At 47.9% G+C, this 20952-nt stretch overlaps 1 protein-coding gene across 2 annotated transcripts in view; it reads right to left on the bottom strand.

Annotated features, from left to right (window-relative positions):
- Window positions 1-20952, bottom strand: part of LOC119975940 (collagen alpha-5(IV) chain-like) — a 255363-nt gene that overhangs the window by 54738 nt on the left and 179673 nt on the right. For both annotated transcript variants that reach the window (XM_038815905.1, XM_038815906.1), the window contains exons 28-33: window positions 19650-19754; window positions 14207-14304; window positions 13037-13187; window positions 11001-11114; window positions 3003-3167; window positions 1312-1401 (exon numbers count right to left, since the gene is read on the bottom strand). In XM_038815905.1, coding sequence (XP_038671833.1) covers window positions 1312-1401; window positions 3003-3167; window positions 11001-11114; window positions 13037-13187; window positions 14207-14304; window positions 19650-19754 — 723 coding nt within the window. The remainder of the gene's footprint in view (window positions 1-1311; window positions 1402-3002; window positions 3168-11000; window positions 11115-13036; window positions 13188-14206; window positions 14305-19649; window positions 19755-20952) is intronic.

The raw sequence follows: 20952 nt of genomic DNA, 5'->3' as shown, positions 1-20952 counted from the left end.
CTATTTCATCAGGGGCTGTTTAGCTCACTGGGCTAAATCGCTGGCTTTGAAAGCAGACCAAGGCAAGCCAGGTGCCGGAATGTGGCGACTAGGGGCTTTTCACAGTAACTTCATTTGAAGCCTACTCGTGACAATAAGCAATTTTCATTTACATTTCAATTCTACCAGGTTACATGCTTGTTGTAACCTTTTGTGATTCAACAGAATACTGAAACGTTGCATTTGCTATCTAAGTCATACTACCTCAATGGGCAGTAGCTGGGTACAGGAATGGTGTTTAGCTGGAGCAAGTGATAGAAACTCAGAGGGAGAGGCAACTTAGTTCATAACTCATCCTGGTAGCTGGTTATAGAAAATCATTGGTGGCATCTCCTTTCTTTTTTTTAATATAATTTTTATTGGAATTTTTTACAGAAAATATAAAACATAACGAGAAACAATGAAATGCAACAAAATAACCCATAATAACTGTAACACCCCCAGACCGTATCGACGCATGTATCACATCCCCCACTCCCCCAACCCCAATGATCAACAAAAGAACTTAAAAATAAATTTAAATTAAATAAACAAACATAGTCATCGTCCGCCATGGCATCTCCTTTCTCTGCACATAATTCTAGAATGAGAAGCAGAGAAGATATCCTACCTCTGACGTTCCCTTCAATCCATTGCCAGTTCATGTGTAGGTGCTCAGGTTATTATGCTTACCATGATAGATTGCTCTTTGATCTATTTACTGACAACCATCTTGGGTTATATTGATAACATTTATAGATGGATAAATTTGTCATGAGTACAAAAATAAGATTGACAAGAATCAAAATGCCACACACATATTTCATACTAGTGCATTGGATTTGAATATCCTGAGCCAAACAAGGCACTTATGGAATCATAGAATTTACAGTGCAGGAGGTCATTCGGCTGATTGAGTCTGCACTGGCCCTTGGAAAGAGCATCCTACTTAAGCCCACATCTCCACCCTATCCCCCTAACCCAATAACCCGACCTAAATTTTGGACACTAAGGGACAATTTAGCATGGCCAATCCACCTAATGTGCACATCTTTGGACTGTGGGAGGAAACAAGAGCACCCAGAGGAAACCCACGCAGACACGGGGAGAAAGTGCAAACTCCAGGCAGACTTATTTCAGATACAAGTTTGAACCAGTGAATTAATCTTTCTGGTGCTAATTACAAATTTCCTAGCTAAAAGCATTCAAAATATTTACAAAGCTGATACATTTTGATCACGGAATAAGGTAGGACGTAAGTGCAACTATTTACTTTTTGTTCCTGATTTTTACCTTTGTCTCCTCTTTGGCCTTGAAACCCTTGTTCACCAGTTAATCCTGCACCTCCTGGCTCTCCCATAACACCAGGCTCACCTTTTGGACCTGTTTGAAGATTGGGAACAAAACGTAATCAGACATGAACTGGAAATATTTATTTGACAAAGAATGAAAACAAAAATTTAAAACATTCCTGAGTGAAATATCACAATGATTCAGAAGGACTCTTCATGAATTAATTGTGCCTAATATTTTAGTGCAAACTCCTGACAGGAGTTGTTCTTAGGAATAGAACTGAGGTATATGTGCTTGACTCAGAGTGTGTTCTTTACAGAGATATGAACAATGGAGTGAATGAGTTGATTGAATCACCCTTTCTCGTTCCAATACCATATTTTCACAATGAGTTTGAACATAACTATTTTATGGACTAGATTTTCGTGGAGGAGGCAGTAGGGTAGAGAGTCAGGAAACCTCCAGAACTGGCAGATCTGTCTCCCTTAGATGGGCTCTCGCCCACCATATCTTTGTTCCAGGGAGGTGCAGGGCAGATGGAGTCGGGTCCACCACCTCTGGAGACAGGCCTGAGATGACAATAGAAGTGGGCGGATGGCTAAGCCAACCGGCTAGAATGCCCACCTCCGTTTACTGGGTCATGGACCTAGTATTAATTCTGAATATTAGAGCCTCCAACCTTCACTTCCCCCACCCCCACTCATGGCCCCTCATATCCCCCAACTCCATGGATTCTCCATAGTTACTCACCCAGTATCCACTATGGGCAGACCTCAAGATATCTTTGAAATGGACATTTAAAAAAAGTGTAATAATCTAAACTCATTTAAACACACCATAGAGATCCACGCTAAGATAAATGCTTCTGGACATTTTGAAATTTAGTGAAGCATTGATAATGGGCTCAGCTGTCATAATAAACCACCCCAGCTTATAGACAATGGAGCTTATTGAGCTAAACCAGACATCCAGTCAATTAATGCATTCAGCAACAGGTGTATTTTTTGCAAACTGAAAGCTGCTGAAGGTTTCTTTCATTTTCAAAGGGCTATGGGCATTTAAATAACTTCAGATCGTTACACCAGAGTTCCCAAGCAGTGTTCTCTTCAGTTATGAAAGTATAAAAGCACTTTTCCAAATGCAAAAAATACTCGAATGCATCTGAACACTTATACAATGCTAATCATTGTAATGATCAACTTACCTTTTCAGGACAGAGCCCCATTATAAAATACTGCAATAAAACCACAACTAAGTTACAATACAGTATCTAGCTATTTAAACTGAATGAAAATATGTTTCAATTTTGTATTTCAAAGTCTATCAATGAAAGAATTCCAGGAAGGAGAAACTATTCCCCACTTGGGACTGGGAATTCTCTGATGTTCATGATTCCTCCGAGAGGCAATGAAAAACATATACTTCCTGAAGGATTGGGCAGGGGTTGCAATTTTGGACTGCCTACCCCCATAATGGAGCTAGACAGGGAAGAAGTGCTGTGTGTAGGCTAGCTACCTGCAGCCTTATGCTATGGTATTGAAAATAGCTGGAAACAGGAATAGGGGTGTGAATTCCAGAACTGGGAGCCATCCGCCATTTTTAAAGTGCTCCTGAGTTTTCCCAAGTTGAGGCCGATATATTTATATACTTTGCCATTTTCCTTCTAAGAACCAATACATAGAATGCTTTACCTGATCTGCCCGGTGTTCCTGGTCGTCCTGGATTCCCCGGAGAGCCTCTTGGTCCAATAGAGCCTGGATAGCCTGGAGCTCCAAGTGATCCAGGAGTACCAGGGAGGCCTGGAATGCCCATTCCTGGAATTCCTGAATCTCCAGTAGGCCCTCTTCCTGGTGTTCCTGTAAAAATAAATCTCCTAAAATGTCAGAATCAAACGCACAAAAAGACTTTGGACGGAATTTTACAGCCCCTCCCACTCCCGGGATTTTGCGGTCCTGCCGCAGTCAACAGGCTTTTGAACAGCTCATCGCATTTTCTGGTCCAGCCCCTGCTGCAAGGGGGGCTGTAAAATTTCATCCATTCAGCCCATCAAGGTTGCACATCCTGCACATGGGCCACTTAATCTAATTTCACTCTCTTGATCACTCCCCATATCTTTCAATAATCATAGTTTTTCCAAGCAACTATCCAATTCCTTTTAAATTATTTATACAACAAAATTGTTGGACAATAAATGAATTTGCAATTAGATGAGAGCCAGAAGAGACATTTTAACTTCCTAAAAGCCATGCTTTGACAGCAAAAGTTGATGGGGCAGGCGATAGAAGAAGGCTGATGAGTGTACACAATCAAATGCTCCGTAGTTTGGCAGGCCTGTTAGAAAACTGCAGTGTTTGGGGACATGACCACCTCCACCTCCACAGACGGCTTTATGCAGATTTTTAAACCTATCCCTTCCAGCATTGAAGTGGCGGCCAACTTCATTCACAAACTTAAAAAAAAACATTTTATTGAAGGCATTTTCAAATACATACATAGAACATAGAACACTACAGCGCAGTACGGGCCCTTCGGCCCTCGATGTTGCGCCGACCTGTGAAACCATCTGAAGCCTATCTGACCTACACTAACAACAGAAACACAAAAACCAACCAATACAACAGGAAAGAACCACACCATTCCTACACACCCCTCAACAAATACCAGCAACCCCTCTCCCGCTGCCACCCCGGCACTCGCCCCCCCCCCATTTCTAGTTTTTTACCCAGCCTCCTACCTCTACCCCCAAAATCTTTGACATTATGTCCGCAAATCCTGTCAAAACATATGGACATGATTTTCCGACCCCCCCCTACCCAGCCCGCACAACGCCCACACCTATCTAACCACTCCCAAAAAGAACCAACTCGTCCTGGATACCACCGTGTGCTTAGTCCTTAGTCATGCACACGACGAGAACGCATTGACCCTCCGCAAAGCTTCACTCCATACTCCAGGCCTTAGCGCCCATTCAGCTCCTCCTTTCACTTATGTCCAACCTCCTCCACAGGAGCACTCTCTCTCTTCATATATATCTGAGACCTTGCCCCTCCTTGGAAAGGAGTTTATCCTGCAGCACCGTGCGCAGCATCATCGGAAACGACAGCACCTCCTTCCTCATGAAGTCCCTAACTTGCAGATACATGATACTGTACACACCCCTGTCAGCATCAACAGGACCGAGGTGGAGATGGTTAGCAGTTTCAAACTCCTAGGGGTACACATCTCCAAAAATCTGTCCTGGTCCACCCTTGTTGACGCGACCACCAAGAAAGCACAACAGCGCCTATACTTCCTCAGAAAACTAAGGAAATTTGGTTTGTCCACATTAACTCTTACCAACTTTTACAGATGCCCCATAGAAAGCATCCTATCTGGCTGCATCACAGCCTGGTATGGCAACTGCTCGGCCCAAGATCACAAGACACCAGAGAGTCGTGAACACAGTCCAGTCGATCACACAAACCTGCCTCCCATCCATTGACTCCATTTACACCTCCCGCTGCCTGGGGAAAGCGGGCAGCATAATCAAACACCTCTCCCACCCGGCTTACTCACTCTTCCAACATCTTCCATCGGGCAGGAGATAGAAAAGACCGAGAACACGCACGAACAGATTCAAAAACAGCTTTGTCCCCACTGTTACCAGGCTCCTAAACCACCCTCTTATGGACTGACCTGATTAACACTACACCCCTGTCTGCTTCACCCGATGCCAGTGTTTATGTAGTTACATTGTGTACCCTTTGTTGCCCTTTTATGTATTTTCTTTTATTTCCTTTTCTTTTCATGTACTTAATGATCTGTTGAGCGGCTCGCAGAAAAATACTTCTCACTGTATCTCAGTACATGTGACAATAAACAGAATCCAAACATGAACCCATTCTCCTTCGGCCACTGGTACTCCAGCTCCTCCGGGTCTGCAAACTTCCCTCCAACAAATAAATCCCTAAAATATTCTATCCCTATCTGCCGCCACCACCTGAACCACGATTCCAACCCAATCGATGCAGACCTATGATTGTCACAAATCGGTGCACACAAGCCTCAAAATCATCCATTAACCTTCCGAAAATAGGACGTGGGCACAAGGATTGGGAGGTTCTGGAACACAAACAGAAACTTCGGCAATACCATCATCTTTACCGTCTGCACCCAATCAGCCAATGACAATGGCAGCACATCCCACCTCTTAAAGTTCACCTTCATTCCCTCCACCAACTGCGCCAAGTTCAACTTGTGCAGCTGGGCCCAACTCTGCACCACCTGTATCCCAAAGTAATGAAAACTCACCCCTACTAACCGGGGTGGCAATTCCCTCAGCTTCCTTTCCTGTCCGAGCTTTAATTGGGATTACCTCACTCTTCCCCAACTTAAACTTGTACCCCGAAAATCAGCCAAACATCCCCAAAATCCCCACGACCCCATCGAAGCTCCAGACTGGGTCTGAAATGTACAGCAGGTCATCATCTGCATACAAAGATACTCGGTGCTCGATTCACACTCATACGATCCACACTGTTCCGGGTCCTTGTCTTTCTTTAAAATAAGCGCTATCAAAGCCTGAGACAGCGTGGGGGTAAGCTCTCCCCTATCCATCGACTCATTGTACGTCTCGACTACCAGGAGCCTCAGCTCCAGCCCAAACGTTTTATAGAACCAGACTGGAAACCCATTCAACCCCACACAGTCCATCACCGCCCCCAGCCTCTGCACCTTCGCCTCCTCCACCCTCGGAAACCCCAGCCCATCCAAAAACCAATCCATCCCATCATGCCCCACTGGAAGCTCTGAGCTGTACAATTTCCGGTAGCAAGCCTCAAAAACCTGGTTCACCCCTGTGGCTCTGATACCACCGTACCCCTATTGTCTCTCATCCTCCCAATCTCCCTCGTAACTGCCTGCTTCCTTAGCTGGTGTGCAAGCTTCTCCCCGTACTCATATACCACCCCTCTGGCTCTACGGAATTGCCTGACCGCCTTTCCTGTGGACACCAGCCCAAACTCCACCTAACGTCTCTCCCTCTCCTTCAGTGATGCCTCATCAGGCACCGCCAAATACCTCTGGTTCACCCTCAGAATGGCCTCCACCAACCTCAAACTCTCAGCCCGCTCTACCCTCTCCCTATGCGTCCGAATTAATAAGCTCCTCCCTTGTCTTCAGCACCTCCCATATCATGCAGGCAAAAACCTCCCTCGTCTTATTCTGCTCCACATAGTTCTGGATGGTCACGTCACGCTTCTGCAAATCCCTTATCCACCAATAGACCCACATCCAACCTCCACTGCGGCCGCTGGGCATCCCCCCTCACTACCCACATGTCCACTCAATGCGAAGGGTGATCCGATACTAGAATCGCTGAATACTCCGATCCAGCTACCCCCCGCCACCAGCGGCTTATCCAAGACAAGATGGAGAATCGGCAAGAAGTGGGGCAACATCAGTCAGAGTTGTTGGGTGCCCTCAACAAATGGGCATGTGAGTCAGAGGAGTCCATCCGCCTGCTCTCTGATTGTCATGTGTGCACCTTGAGGTCTCCATGAGGAGGATGGTGGATGCCATGGAGGTCCTGGCCCAGCAGAACACCCAGCTTATGCTCAGATATACTCAGACCTGCACTCCATTGCGTTTCTCATGGGTGAGTTCATGAAGTGAAAATGCGAGGGGGAAATGGGGCACCTTAATGTCCCTCCAGGTTATTCTTTCCCTCAAGGAGTCAGTCCGGGCCCCTTCGGTACCCAAAGGGAAGTGTAACAGCAGCTGGACACCCCTGCTCATCCACTCAGGACTGATGTCCACTTGCTCCGAATCCCCTTGGCCTGTGACCCCCTTCAACCAGTCTTCTGTCACTGAAAAGGCAGCAGCTGGCCCACCGGTGGTCTGCCAAATACAGGCAGGGCCCTCCAGGCCTCGGCTCTCCAGAGGATGGCTACCGAGGTCATGAAAGGCAGTTTCTCTTACTCACAGCATAACCTTTCACCCCCCCCGCCCCCGATTACCCTACAAGCTGAACAAAGTCCAGGTGAACATACATGTTTCTTACATTCCCGAACATCCCAGCCCCATCCACATTGATCTCCCCAACCTCCTCCTTCCTAACCCTGCCTCAGAGACCCCAACAAACACCCTCATTGCCATTTCTACCACTACCAACATACTCTCACCCTCTGCCCCCTTTCTCACCCACTATTACATTCTTCCATGCCCACCCTTAAATTGCTCTCCAGAAGGCAGTCATTGACTCCACAAACCCCTCCTTGCACATTCTCCTGGACATTGTGGAATGTCCTTCCTTCCCCCTCTGATCTCCCTCCCTTAGTCCCTCCGCCTCAAAATTCCCTTCCTTACTCCTTCCTCTCCAGTTACACCTACATCCCCACTGGCATAATTCTCCCAAATTACTCCTGCTTCCCTGGTTCCTTCTTCCCCCTCCGAGCTCCCACCCCATTCATGCTGCGCCCCGTTGACACCTTTGTTTCCCCCTCCAGCATCAAACTCCTCCAAGACCTTCCTCTCCTCCTCACATCTAAATCTTCCTCCCCCAAACTTTGCCACATCCTTATGAGCCCATAGAGAAGACTTTGAAATTCTGGTCCGACATCAGTTAAGCAGCTGCGAGGAGACATCCCACCTTCCATGAGCTGCTCCGCGGTGACGCCATGTGCATGAAGATCCACGTACTACACGCTATATGTGTTCCTCCAGGGACCAGTCACTGTAGGACTCCAGCATCACCATTTCCACAGATGCTTGTCATCTGAGCAAGGCCCTTAATTTAAGTCCTGACTTTTTCACGCCATGTTGGTCCAGACATGTGGGCCGGGATTCTCCGAGCCTCCGTGCCGCAATCGCGCTCGGCGCAGGGACGGAGGATGGGCGACGACCCCCGATCGGGTGTGACACCGCTCCCGCGATTCTCCAGGGACCGGAGAATCGCCGACAGTCATGCACCTGCGGTCGACGCGGCTCCAGTCGGGGGCCATTGAAAGAGGCCCCCGCGGCAATTCCCCGCCGACAACTAGCCGAGTTCCTGCCGGCGTGGTTCTCTCATGGTTCCACCCGGCGGGCACTCGGAGTGGTGGACTCAGTCCGCAGCCGCCCTGATGGGGGCGCGGGTGGGGGGACCCTCCAGGGTGGCCAGGCTCGCGATCAGTGGCCACCGATCGGCGGGCGTGCGCGATCTGAGAGGGGGGGGGGTCTATATTGTCGGGGCCGGTCCGTGGCGTGGGTCCACCATGTTGCGTGGGGCTACCGCCGCATGCATGCACGGACCTCAGGCCAGAAGTGCAGGGCCCGTATCGGCATCCGGAGCTGCGAGGACTACTCCGGGGCCCTGCAAGCCCCCTGCAAAACAGAGAATCACTCTGGACTTTCTCCAGGTAAGTCCAGAGTGATGCACGCCTGGGGACATAGCCCCATTATCAGAGAATTCTGCCCGTGTTTTCCTGCTGGTGCAATGGAGAATTGTGCACAGGGGGGAGATCCCGATTGGATCTTCATTTGCATCCATTAGCAGTTTGTAAATCGGTTTCACGCTGGCCTCCAGTGGAATTCCCGATCCGAAATGGAGGGCACCATCACAAGATCCTGCTCTGAATTTACGCTGGCATGACAACTATTTTTACACCTCCCACCAAATTCTTCTCCCCACCCACCATTAGTCCCACCGGCTGGAGCATGGGAGAATTCCGACCATAGAGTGCGTGACATTTTGGACCCCAAAGGCAATTGGAGCACTCAGAATCGGGTGCTTTACATCGGAATTTTGTGTCCATTTGTTTTCCTCTTATAAACCCAGGAATGTTTTTAAGGATAAGTTAGTTGCAGCTTATCTGAATGAGTTTGGAAAGTCAGTTTAATCACTTTGAATTCCCTAAACAATCGAATATTATTGATGTTTTCTGAAGAATAGAAATGTTATACATTACAAAGACAATGTTATTAATAATAAATTAGTTGTCAGACTAAACATGGGCACAGCGTGTGACCAAACTTCCAAAAGGGGCATGGAATAACCTAAGGTAAGGACTTCATATGACAGCAGGTAGGTAGATCACAACGACGTTTATTTACTCTACTCACAATACCACAATTACACTACTCACCCCACAGGGTCACCCTCCCCAACCTGCACCCAGGTCGGGGTTTCTATCCTGTGGGGTTCCTCCCAATTAGGGGGGAGGCTCCGCCCCTCCAATCACCTGGGGAGTTCGTACTCCAAGTTGTAGGAAGGGAATCGTGTACAATACCGGGTTTGGCCCCTGAGGGGGTCGTAACAGGGTGATCATGGCAGGTGAGAGTTTTTGACGGGAGTGTGAAGTCCGAACATTTCCCTTAGACGTTCTATCTGAAGGGCAGTGACAAATAAAGCTCTGAATAGTTTCGTCCTAGTTCATTTTGTTTAAGTTTTATGTCAACAACATGGAGAAGTGCACCTAGCCACACAATTTACTGGTAACATCCCCAGCTATCGAGGCGAATGATAAGTGCAAGGAGATTGAAAACATCAAATAGGATTTGGGTAAATTCAGTGGATGAGATAAGGAAAAGCAGGATGGGTTTAATGCGGATAATTCAATTAAGAAGCTAGGGCAGCATGGTGGGGCAGTGGGTTAGCCCTGTTGCCTCACGGCACCGAGGTCCCTGGTTCAATCCTGGCTCTGGGTCACAGTCCATGAGGAGTTTGCACATTCTCCCTGTATCTGCGTGCGTTTTGCCCCTACAACCCAAAGATGTGCAGGCTAGGTGGATTGGCCACGCTAAATTGCCCCATAATTGGAAAAAATTAATTGGGCACTGTAAATTTATTTAAAAAAATAATTAATAAATTTTTAAAAATCATTCAAGAAGCTCAAGGATATCCAGGTCAAAGCAGACGCTTAATTGAAACCCATCCACCATATTCATCATTCCCTCCCTCTATCACCAATGCTGCACGGTGGCAGCAGTGTGTATCATCTCAAAAATGCACTGTAACAACCCACCAAGACGCCTTTTGACAGCACTTTCCAAACTCACAACCTCTACCAGCTAAAAGGCAGCAGATGCATGGGAACATCACCAGTTTCAAATTCCCCTCCAACCCACATGCCATCCTGACTTGTGCCGTTCCTTCGCTGGGTCAAAATCCTGAAACTCCCTCCCTAGCAGCACTGTGGGTGTACCTACAACACATGGACTGCAGCAAGTAGGCAGCTTACCACCACTGCCTCAAGAACAATTAGGGATGGGCAATGAATGCTGGCCTAGCGACGGCGCCCACACTGCACGAATGAGTAAACAAAGCAAAAATGAGGTAAAGGTGATCAGCTTCCAATTACAATTGAATAATATTAACACACAAGTTATTCGCAGTTAAACTGTTTTACAACCATTAAATATTTTAATTGACCGCAAACAAATGTCACAAAACAACATTCTTGTTCTTTCAAAGATACAAATGTGAAAGACGTTTTTTTTAAATTTAGAGGCAATTTTTTTTTTCCAATTAAGGGCCAATCGACCTACCCTGCACATCTTTGGGTTGTGGGTGTGAGACCCACGCAAACACAGGGAGAACGTGCAAACACCACATGGACAGTGACCCAGGGTCGGGATCGAACCCGGGTCCTTAGCGCCGTGAGACAGCAGTGCTAACCACTGTGCCACAGTGCCACCCTTAAAATATGAAAGAAGTAATGTAATCTCAGTACCTTGTGAGCCAGGTGCACCAGGTGGGCCTTCAGGACCCGCAGGTCCAGGTATCCCTCTCCCTGGTAGTCCACGTCTACCTGGTGACCCCTGAATGCCAGGGCTTCCAAGGTCACCTACAAAGTGAAGGTTAGAGCTCTGTCAAATAAGTACTGCTATGCACAGAAGAATGCATACCAAATGGCTAGACACAGACACACACACACACAGATACCCCTTCCCTAAAAGCACAGTGGATATACCTACAGCCCAAGGACTGCAGCGGTTCAAGAAGGCAACTCACCATCACCTTCTGAAGGGCAACTAGGGATGGGCAATAAGTGCTGGCCTACCCAGCGCGCCCACATCCCGTAAGTTAATTTTAAAAAACACACACAATCACACAAACAATGACAGACCTACACACAAACACACACACAGACCGAGGCACACACACACGCACAGATTGACACAGAGAGACACACACACACGTAGATAGACACACACAGTGACACACACACACACACAGATAGACACACACACAAACAAAGGTAGACACACACAAACAAAGGTAGACACACACAGACAGACACAGAATGATAGATAGACACACACAGACAAACACACACACATAGACACACACACAAACAGATAGACACACACACCCAGACACACACACACACAGACAGGCACACACACACACAGACAGACACACACACACACACACATAGTCCTATCAAAATTGGAAAATTGTGTCAAAGGGAAGACAGCACTGGAATGTAAGTCATTGTGCCTCTGTGCAGATCTGACTGTTACTGAATATTTTTTCCGCCCTTGGTTGAAATGCCCACCATAGCTGTCCCCACTATCTGAATACTATAGAGTAGATCTAGAGAGCTATAATCCGAGAGTAGACTGAAAACCCGCACACCCATTCCTCACACAATTATTACGTCCTCAACAAGTGCGGAACAATTTGCTGGAGTTTCTGACAGAGACCACAGAAACTAGCAAATCCCAAACCCGTGCAAATGCTGAGAACATATGGGGGCCGATTCTCCGAGCCCCGCGCCGATTCTCTGAGCCCCGCAACCGTGCCCCGATGCCCCGATGCCGGAGCGCAATTCTTTGAGGTGCGGAGAATCGGCGCCATTTGCGCCGGCGCGTTTGACGCGGCACCGGCTGCGGGCCACTGGAATCGGCGGGCCGCCAATTCTCCGGCCTGGATGGGCCGAGCGGCCGTGTGGATATGACAGAGTCCCACCGGCGCTGTTCATCCCTGATCGCTGCCGGCGGGAATTCTGTGCAAAGGGTCGGGGGGGGGGGGGGGGGGGGGCGGGGGGCACCTCCCCGTTGGGGGCCTCCAATGGGGTCTGGCCTGCGATCGGAGCCCACCGATCGGTGGGCCGTCCTCTCCCCCCCAGGCCTACTTTCTTGCGCGGCCGGCCCCTGAACACCGATGCCATGCTGAGTCAGGGCCGGCGCGCGGCCCAACTGTGCATGCGGGGGTTGGCGCGGCGCCCATTTGGCGCCAGGAAGGGAGGCTGGAGCGGCGTGAACCGCTCCAGCGCCATTCTGGCCCCCTGTGGGGGACAGAATCAGTCATCCCCATGTCCGTTTTGCACCATTGTGAAACGCCACGGCGTGAACACTTGGGCTCCATTTTGGACCATGAAACGTAATCATTTCTTACAATATGATGAAAATAAAATGGTTTTTAACATTGTAATAGGTATATCTGCTCTCCACCTCTGGAATGCTTACTAACAGATCAGGAAGTTTACCCGCCTCTCTTCGATTCCAAAGTAACTCGTTTATATCTCCACAGATGGTAACGGACCGGCTGAGTTTTTTTAAGCACTTGTTTAAAATTTTGCATTTCCAACATCCTTGATATTTTGCTTTTCTTTAAGAATGTTTACGGTTTACTCATGTAAATCAGATGATCTGTCGGGATCTTTCCCCAGTTTGTTTATAGAAACCGTAATGAGGAATGTGTCCAGGATAAACTGACTTGTGTGTCACTTTGATATTCAAAAGCAGAAGCAGAGTTCAATACCTTGCGGACCTGGAATGCCACTACTACCAGGACGCCCATCATCTCCAGGCACCCCAGAAGGAGCTGGATTACCCTTCTCTCCTGGTACTCCAACATTTCCTGCTGGACCTGGGGGGCCGCGATTACCTGGCTGTCCATAACTTCTGTCACCCTGAAAAAAACAATATTTTGCATCATTCATACAATTTTGAAAACACAATTCAGAATTTTAACTGGTAACGAATAGCAAAACGTCTTTTCTGCACTTCGTTTCTCTAATAAAAGTAGAACAAGGCCCGTTCCAAACCAGTCCCTTAAGAGCACAGTTCTGACAAATCATAACTTCCAATAGTTAAAATATCTTCAAATCTCAGTTGGTATTACTTTTGCAATCATTGCTTACTTGAATGACAAACAATAAATGGGCAGCACGGTAGCATTGTGGATAGCACAATCACTTCACAGCTCCAGGGTCCCAGGTTCGATTCCGGCTTGGGTTACTGTCTGTGCGGAGTCTGCACATCCTCCCCGTGTGTGCGTGGGTTTCCTCCGGGTGCTCCGGTTTCCTCCCACAGTCCAAAGATGTGCAGGTTAGGTGGATTGGCCATGATAAATTGCCCTTAGTGTTCAAAATTGCCCTTAGTGTTGGGTGGGGTTGCTGGGTTATGGGGATGGGGTGGAGGTGTTGACCTTGGGTAGGGTGCTCTTTCCAAGAGCCAGTGTAGACTCGATGGCCTGAATGGCCTCCTTCTGCACTGTAAATTCTATGAAATACAAATGCTGTCGGTCATAATGTTGTAATATATGATAATCCAGTACCAAATTCCTGGATGATTATATTGTAATGTAATTTTAACAGTGTAGAGAGCTAATAAAACAGGATTGTATATTAAAGTATTCTACTGCAGTATTATGCCAAAGCACTATTCCATAATATTGTCCAGTCGACAGTCCAGTTGGCTATAGAACCCAGATTTTGCTACTGCAAGTGCTCTTTTGCCAACTGTTTGACTCTTATCGCTCAGCCATTCAAACATTTCCATGCAAGCTCTTATGTACTGAAATACACACAATAAGGGTTCCATGAATGTTCAAATTATTTTACAAGGCTACCTTAAAAGTCTGTAAGTTAAAGCCATGGATTGATTCTTCACATGATTTAGAATTTGAAATTCTTGTTGGCGAACTAACCTTCGGGCCTCTCCCTCCAGCCAGCCCTGGTGTTCCAGGTGCTCCTGGTCTTCCCGAAGGCCCTGTAGGACCCGATACTCCAGTAGGTCCTGGATTTCCTACAAAACAGTAAAGCAGATGGAAAGAGTTAATTTATGGTTCCACTCAGTAGATAGTTTGCGGACTGCAGGAGGAAAATTATTCGCAATTGTTCAAGGTAATAAGAACAGTTTGGATCATAGGTAATGTTTGATGTACCATCAATTGAACGCGAGATGAGTTGCTGTACAAAAGCCCTGCGGTCGACTACAGTAAATGGACGACCGCCGGGAGTACTGGGTATTTATACCCCGCCCTGGAGGCGGGTTAACTCAGCCTCTCGACCAATCAGGGAGCCGTCACATGACTGGTCTCAACCAATCGGTCGAGAGGCACATGACCGACCAGGGCCAATGGTAAGCCGGTGTTCTGCACCAATGGCAGGCAGCTATGTTAATCATACCACCTCAATGTTCTTGAGTCACAATTTTTGATGAAGGCAATCACATAGAGTGCTTTTAGATGTTCCTTTCTGCACTATTAAACCACTAAAGATTTTCTCCCTTCTGTCCACTTAAAAGTTTTCCCAGCTGGGAGGATGGGTTGCAGACATGCAACCAGACATCTGCCAATGACATCTATAGACTCCCACAGCTTTTACATGATAGAGCACAAAGCCTCGTAATTCAGTATTTTCCAATCAATATGAAAAAGCTGTCAATGTGTGGCATTGTCGGTGTGAATATGCATTGACACCTTTGCTGTGTCTTTAATTAAGGCAATCCAGTACAATAGCAGGCGTTGGAGTTCACTCTATTCCTTAATGCACTGCATCAAAATCAAAGGAAAGTGCCAGATCGGGGAGAAGGAATAAATTGAGCTTCATCAAGCCAATGGAATTACAGTCTGTGATGAATGTAACTTAGTAATTCACACTGTATTTACCAATACCATTGTAAGCGCAGTAGCGTTATCCGCCCACTAGGGGGAGTAGCTCTGGGAATGCTCAGGCGTTTGTACAGGGCTCCACCCTTGGCTCCGCCCACGACTCCTCCCCCTGGACTACTGTATAAATACCCTTGTCCAGAGCCAGCCTGGAGTTCATCGAGAGTTCAACGGGTAACTACCTCTGTAGTAAGTAGATTAAAACCACTGTTCATATCTTAAAGCATGTGTCTAGTGAATTGATGGTTCCATCACAGTCATTATCAAGTTCTGAATCATTACAAGAGAACGTTACAGCAAGAAGCTGGAGTGGAGGTGAGGGAGGTGGGGAGGGGGCGGGGGGCGGGGGGCTGCTGCTTATTTTGACTTTTGGCCGACCATCTGTGCAGTGAGAGACCCACAGCAACTATTTGATGTGTTTCAATAGAATCTTGTTCAATGTCACTATTGCGGACATGAATGTTTAATCTGAACTGCAAAAGCTGTGCAGGAGATAGGCGAGCTTTTCTGCTCTGAACCTAGTGACTCCAGGGGTTTTATCAATTTTTAAAAACCTCTGTGTTATATTGTTGTGGCAAAAATGGCTGCAAATGTTGGCTCCGTGGCGCAGACGGTGTTGATGCTGCAGACACCATAAACCTGAATGTGGCGGCCAGAGCGTTTCTGGTCATGATTGGTACAGATCACCTGGCATGTCCCACTTGGAAAGGTGCGAGTTCAGGCATGCACTAGGTGCATAAGAGTGGATAGATCACAATTTCAGTCAGCATCAGACTCTGATTTGGTACTTGACCTGCCATTTTGCGATCTTCGGTTGCGGTACTTTTGACTTTTTTGTTGCCGCTGCAACATTAGTGGGACTACTGTTCATTGGAGTTCTGAAAGCTCATTGGAGTTAGAATGGGGTGGGGCTGGACCTTTCCCACTAGTTGACTGGGGTATGAAGGCCTGCTAGCAGACAGCCTGCTATCTCTCATGGGAGCTATAGTTATAGTACCTCTTGGGCTGCACTTTGATAGGGAGAGGCTGTGAGGAGGAGGAGGGGGAGGAGAAGGGCTGTCAAGACAAGGCCATGTGTTCTAAGGATTTGAGGGAACGTTTCTCCTGCCTCCACCTCAGCCAGGAGCAGTGTCTGACATACCTTCACCAAGAAGGTGGCCACTTAACTGTGCCACCACCTGATATGGGACCTGTAGCCACAAAGCAGGGTGAGGATGGCACTGCAAGTGGCTGCCAAGATAGTCACGACTTTTAATTTCCACTCAGACCGTCCTTCCAGCAGCCCCTAGATACATTTAGTTACCGTATATACTCGCGTAACATGCGACTTTTGAGCACCTAATTTGAAGCCTAAATTTCGGGGGTTGCATGATACGCGAGATCGAAAGTTACGCGAGTACAAAAATCGCGGGTGTGAAATGCTGGCCAAGATAAGTCACATAGCATCCAGCTGGCTTTACTAGCGTCGTTCAGCCACTTGCCGTTTCCATTCATGTTTTTATGAATGGAAACGGCAAGTGGCTGAACAACGCGAGTAAAGCCAGCTGGAAAGCTGTTCAAATCGCGAACAGCTTTCACAGCAGAATCAACTCTGCAGAAACCACACACAATGATACCATTTGGAAGTTTTAGTTTCCAAAATTAATTTCCAAAAAAGTCACTCGCATGATACATGAGGTATACCATAAAGGCATGTTTTTGGGCCGAAAATTTAGGGGTCGCATGATACGCGAGATCGAAAGTTACGCGAGTATATACGGTAATTGTTTATGACTGCATTGAGATGATAACAGAGACTCTGTGCACCAGGAAAGAGGATTTCACCATCTTTAATTCATTTCTACATTTGCATTGTGTAAACTTACCAATCTCACACCAAGACTGATAAACTAGATGTAGACTCGATCCACACACAGTACAGGATGGCTCACAGACAAATTTCCTCTGTAGGTTCAGCAATGATTACTTATAAGGACAACACCACTGCCATTGTACACACATACCACTAGCCACTAGGTTACATGCTGTTCTACATCCTGGCGTCTTGTGCATTTTCACATTCATAAAGCGATAGCACAACCGGCTTCTCCCTTTCCTTCCCCAGGACCTTCAAAACCTGCGGCCTAAACCACCTAGAACGACTACCAATGCCTGCCCATAATCTACAAGGCACAAGTCAAGAGTAAGATCAGTGATGTCGTGTTGCGGGAGCGTACCAGAGCAGTGCTCCAGCATCTCCGGCCAGGGAGCAGAGTGCCAGGGAGCAGAGGCCGAGGGCTCCGGGAAGGAGAGGCTAGCTGCAAGATCCAGGGCCCCAGGGAGGACAGGCTGGCTGCGACGCCCGGGGGTGAGACACTGTGCAGAGGAGTCCCAGGTCATGGGGCGGGAGGAAGTGGTTGACTACCGTGTGTGTCTAGGGGAGTGAGAAAGTGTGTGTGTGTGAGCCCGAGTAAGTGAGTGTGCATATGTATGTGTGGAGGGGGGTGGGGGGGGGGGGGGGGATGTGTTTGTCTGTGTGACTGAGAGAGTGAGTGTACATGTGTGGAAGACCCATTTGTACCCAGGAAATGGGCCCGCTCCTTCAGGAGTGAGCTGATCCTGACAGCGGCCTCCATCCGGTGAAGGGCCACATAGAATTGCAATACAATTGGCTAATGGCAGTGTTCAAAGGGCAGCCTTATTGCAGTTGGTTGTGACGTATAGGAGTGTGTCACTAGCTCACCGGGAGAGAGAAGCAATTCTGCAGGTAAATCCCTCATTCCAGACCTGAGACAAAACCAAGTCAGTCCACTTAAAGCCTACATTCCTTCAGAAAGAATAATGGCTGGATTGTCTCTCCCGGGATGCCTGGATTGCATTCTCCAATGGGACAGAGAATTGGATGTCGGGCCAAAATCGGGATTGACGCTGAGCGCAGACCCGATCGCAATGTTCTCACCGTCCACTGGCAGCGGGAACCAGAAGGTCCATGACCGTGCGCTGGTGGGTATGTAAATAATGCTAATGGGTCTTAACGTGATTCCTGGCCCTCCGTGATTCTCCAGTCCTCGCGGCTGGGAATCACGTGGGCGTGGATCACTTGTGATCTCTGCCAGTGTGGCCCTTGCATGGTGGACTTTACGGTGGGTAATTCCCCCAAGCAGGTCCAGGCTGTTAGAGACCATTCGAGCCCAACTGCAACCCCCGCTCCCACCCCCCTGCCCCACCCCCCCACAATGCACTGCCTGCCCATCCCCTCTCTTCCAGACCCCTCCACCAGAGACCCTGCAATAGGGGGACAACACCACAGGGATCCATGTAATAGGGGGACCCCCCAGGGACCCTTGTAATAGCAGGACCCTTCACAGGGACCCCTGTAATAGGGAGCCCCCCCCCCCCCAGGGATTCCTGTAATAGGGAGGGCCCCCCAGGGATTCCTGTAATAGGGAGGCCCCCCAGGGACCCCTGTAATAGGGAGGCCCCCCCCAGGGACCCCTGTAATAGGGAGGCCCCCCCAGGGATTCCTGTAATAGGGAGGCCCCCCCAGGGATTCCTGTAATAGGGAGACCCCTCCAGGGATTCCTGTAATAGGGAGGCCCCCATTGTCATATTTTTCTTAAAAGCCCCCAATGTTAAGCAAAGGTAATTACATAGGTATGAGGACTGACTTGGCCCTAGTGGACTGGGCAGAAAGACTAAAAGGTAGGACAGTTGATGAACAGCGGCAGATATTTAAGGAGATATTCAATTCATCCCAACTAAAATACATTCCAAGAAGAAGAAAGATTGTAAGAGTGGGAAAGTGCATCTGTGGCCCAGCAAAGAGGTTAAAGATAATATCCTGCAAGAGAAATGGGAGAGGGTCAGTGTGTGCCACAATGTGTTTGTCTGATGTGGAAGCTGCAAGAGATGATTTGTTAAGTGTGGTAGCTTTATGCTGCGGTGGTAGGTGGTGTCAATGGAAGACGAATTCAATGACCTTGACTCCCCATGCAAGATCATTGAACCTTTTCTGATACTACTGTCAGATCCACGGGGCTGATCTCCAGAAATTTACCTCCCTGGTCATATGATCATATTCCCTTCAAAGAAATGCCAGGAGGGTCTCTTGACACCCTGTGCCCCCTTCCTTTCCACCCCGCGATCCAAGGCCTCTTGCACAGTATCAGTTATCTTGGGAGTCCTCTCTCTAGCGTGCTGCTCTATTGGCAATCTTCTTCCCTCCCTTCCCTCCCAGACTGCATGTCCCTCCCCTTCAGAGGTTTCAATGAAAATGGGACCCTGCTGACAATATTGCATGGGACTGAATTGGAAAGCGGCTGAGGATAAATGATTTTAGTTTCCAAAATTTGAAGTTGAATATTGAAATGGACAGTGGCTTATTGCATTACTGAAACTCTAACAACTTCTTTTATTAAACTTTAATCTCTTGTATTGGTTCAACCAAAAGTTTGGATCACCCTAAAGGTGAATAGAAAAAAATACAAGAACTGTTTTGTACCTTTCTGACCTGGAGGACCTCTTAATCCTTTTTCTGAAGGCCCTCTGTCTCCCTTTTCTCCTGAATGACCTTGTGAACCATCTCTACCCCAAGGTCCAGGATTACCTGCAAGCACAATATTAAACTTTATCATTTCATTCCAACTCAGCACTGAGTCGCTTCGGCGCCACTGAATGTTGAAAGCCTCCAATACACACTTAATTATAAATACGACAACACAACTTAACAGCAAAACCCCTCGATATACATCTCAGCACAGCTGATGTTCAAAGCTGTTGAGATGGACGATTATCCCCAGCATTTAAAAACGTTCTTTCAGTGGGCGCGACTAGTGAAACCCTGATTTGTTGGCCATCCCAAATTGCTCTTGGGAATGTGGTGATGAACCACCATCTTCACCACTACAGTGCATGCAGTGTTTGGAAGGGAATTCCAGGATTTTTATCGAGCAACAATGAAGGAGTAGTGATATAATTCCAATTCAGGATGGCGTGTGGAGGGGAACTTGCAGGGGATGGTGTTTCCATGCTTCTGCTGCGCATGTCCTTCTGGCAGAGATTTCAGGTTTGGAAGGTGTTGTTGAAGGAGTTTTGATGGTTCCTGCAGTGCATCTGAAAGATGGTGCACTCTGCTGCCACTTCATGTTGCTGGGGGAAGAGTGAATGTTTAGGTTGGTAGATAGGGTGCCCATCAAGCGGGTTGCTTTGTCCTAGATGATGTTGAGCTTCTCCAGTGTTGTTGGACCTGCATTCATCCAGGCAACTGGAGGGTATTCTATCATATTGCTGATTTGTGCCTAGTAGATAGTGGACAAGCTTTGAGGAGGTGAGTTACTGACGCTGAATTCTCAGTTTCTGACCTGCTCGTAGCCACAGTATTTATATGGAAAGTTCAGCTCTACTTCTGATCAATGGTAACCACCAGGATGTTGAAATCTGTTTGGCGCCTGGTACAGATCTCATTTTTGGCCTCACCCACTATTCACTGGCCTTGTTTACATTTGAGAGAGAACGCAACGAGCCCGGAGAATCGTGCCCAGTGTTGAAAAATAAGGACCCACTCATTTAAGATGGAGATCGGGAGGAATATCGTGTCCCTGGAACTGTCTTTCAAAAGGCAGTGGAAGCAGAGTCTATGGGTGTGAATCTTCGGCCGCATTGGGCCGCTTGAGCGCAACGGAGCCGGAGAATGTCGGGAAAGCCCGCCAGCGAGCCTCCCGACAACTCAGCGCCTCCCGGGATTCTCCAGAGTCCTGCGAGACGTCGGAGTCAGAATCCCTCCCCAAATGGGTGTGACCTGATGA

Source organism: Scyliorhinus canicula, chromosome 13 (genome assembly GCF_902713615.1).
Source record: "Scyliorhinus canicula chromosome 13, sScyCan1.1, whole genome shotgun sequence".
Lineage (NCBI taxonomy): Eukaryota > Metazoa > Chordata > Chondrichthyes > Carcharhiniformes > Scyliorhinidae > Scyliorhinus > Scyliorhinus canicula.
This window is presented reverse-complemented; position numbering and strand designations above follow the sequence as displayed.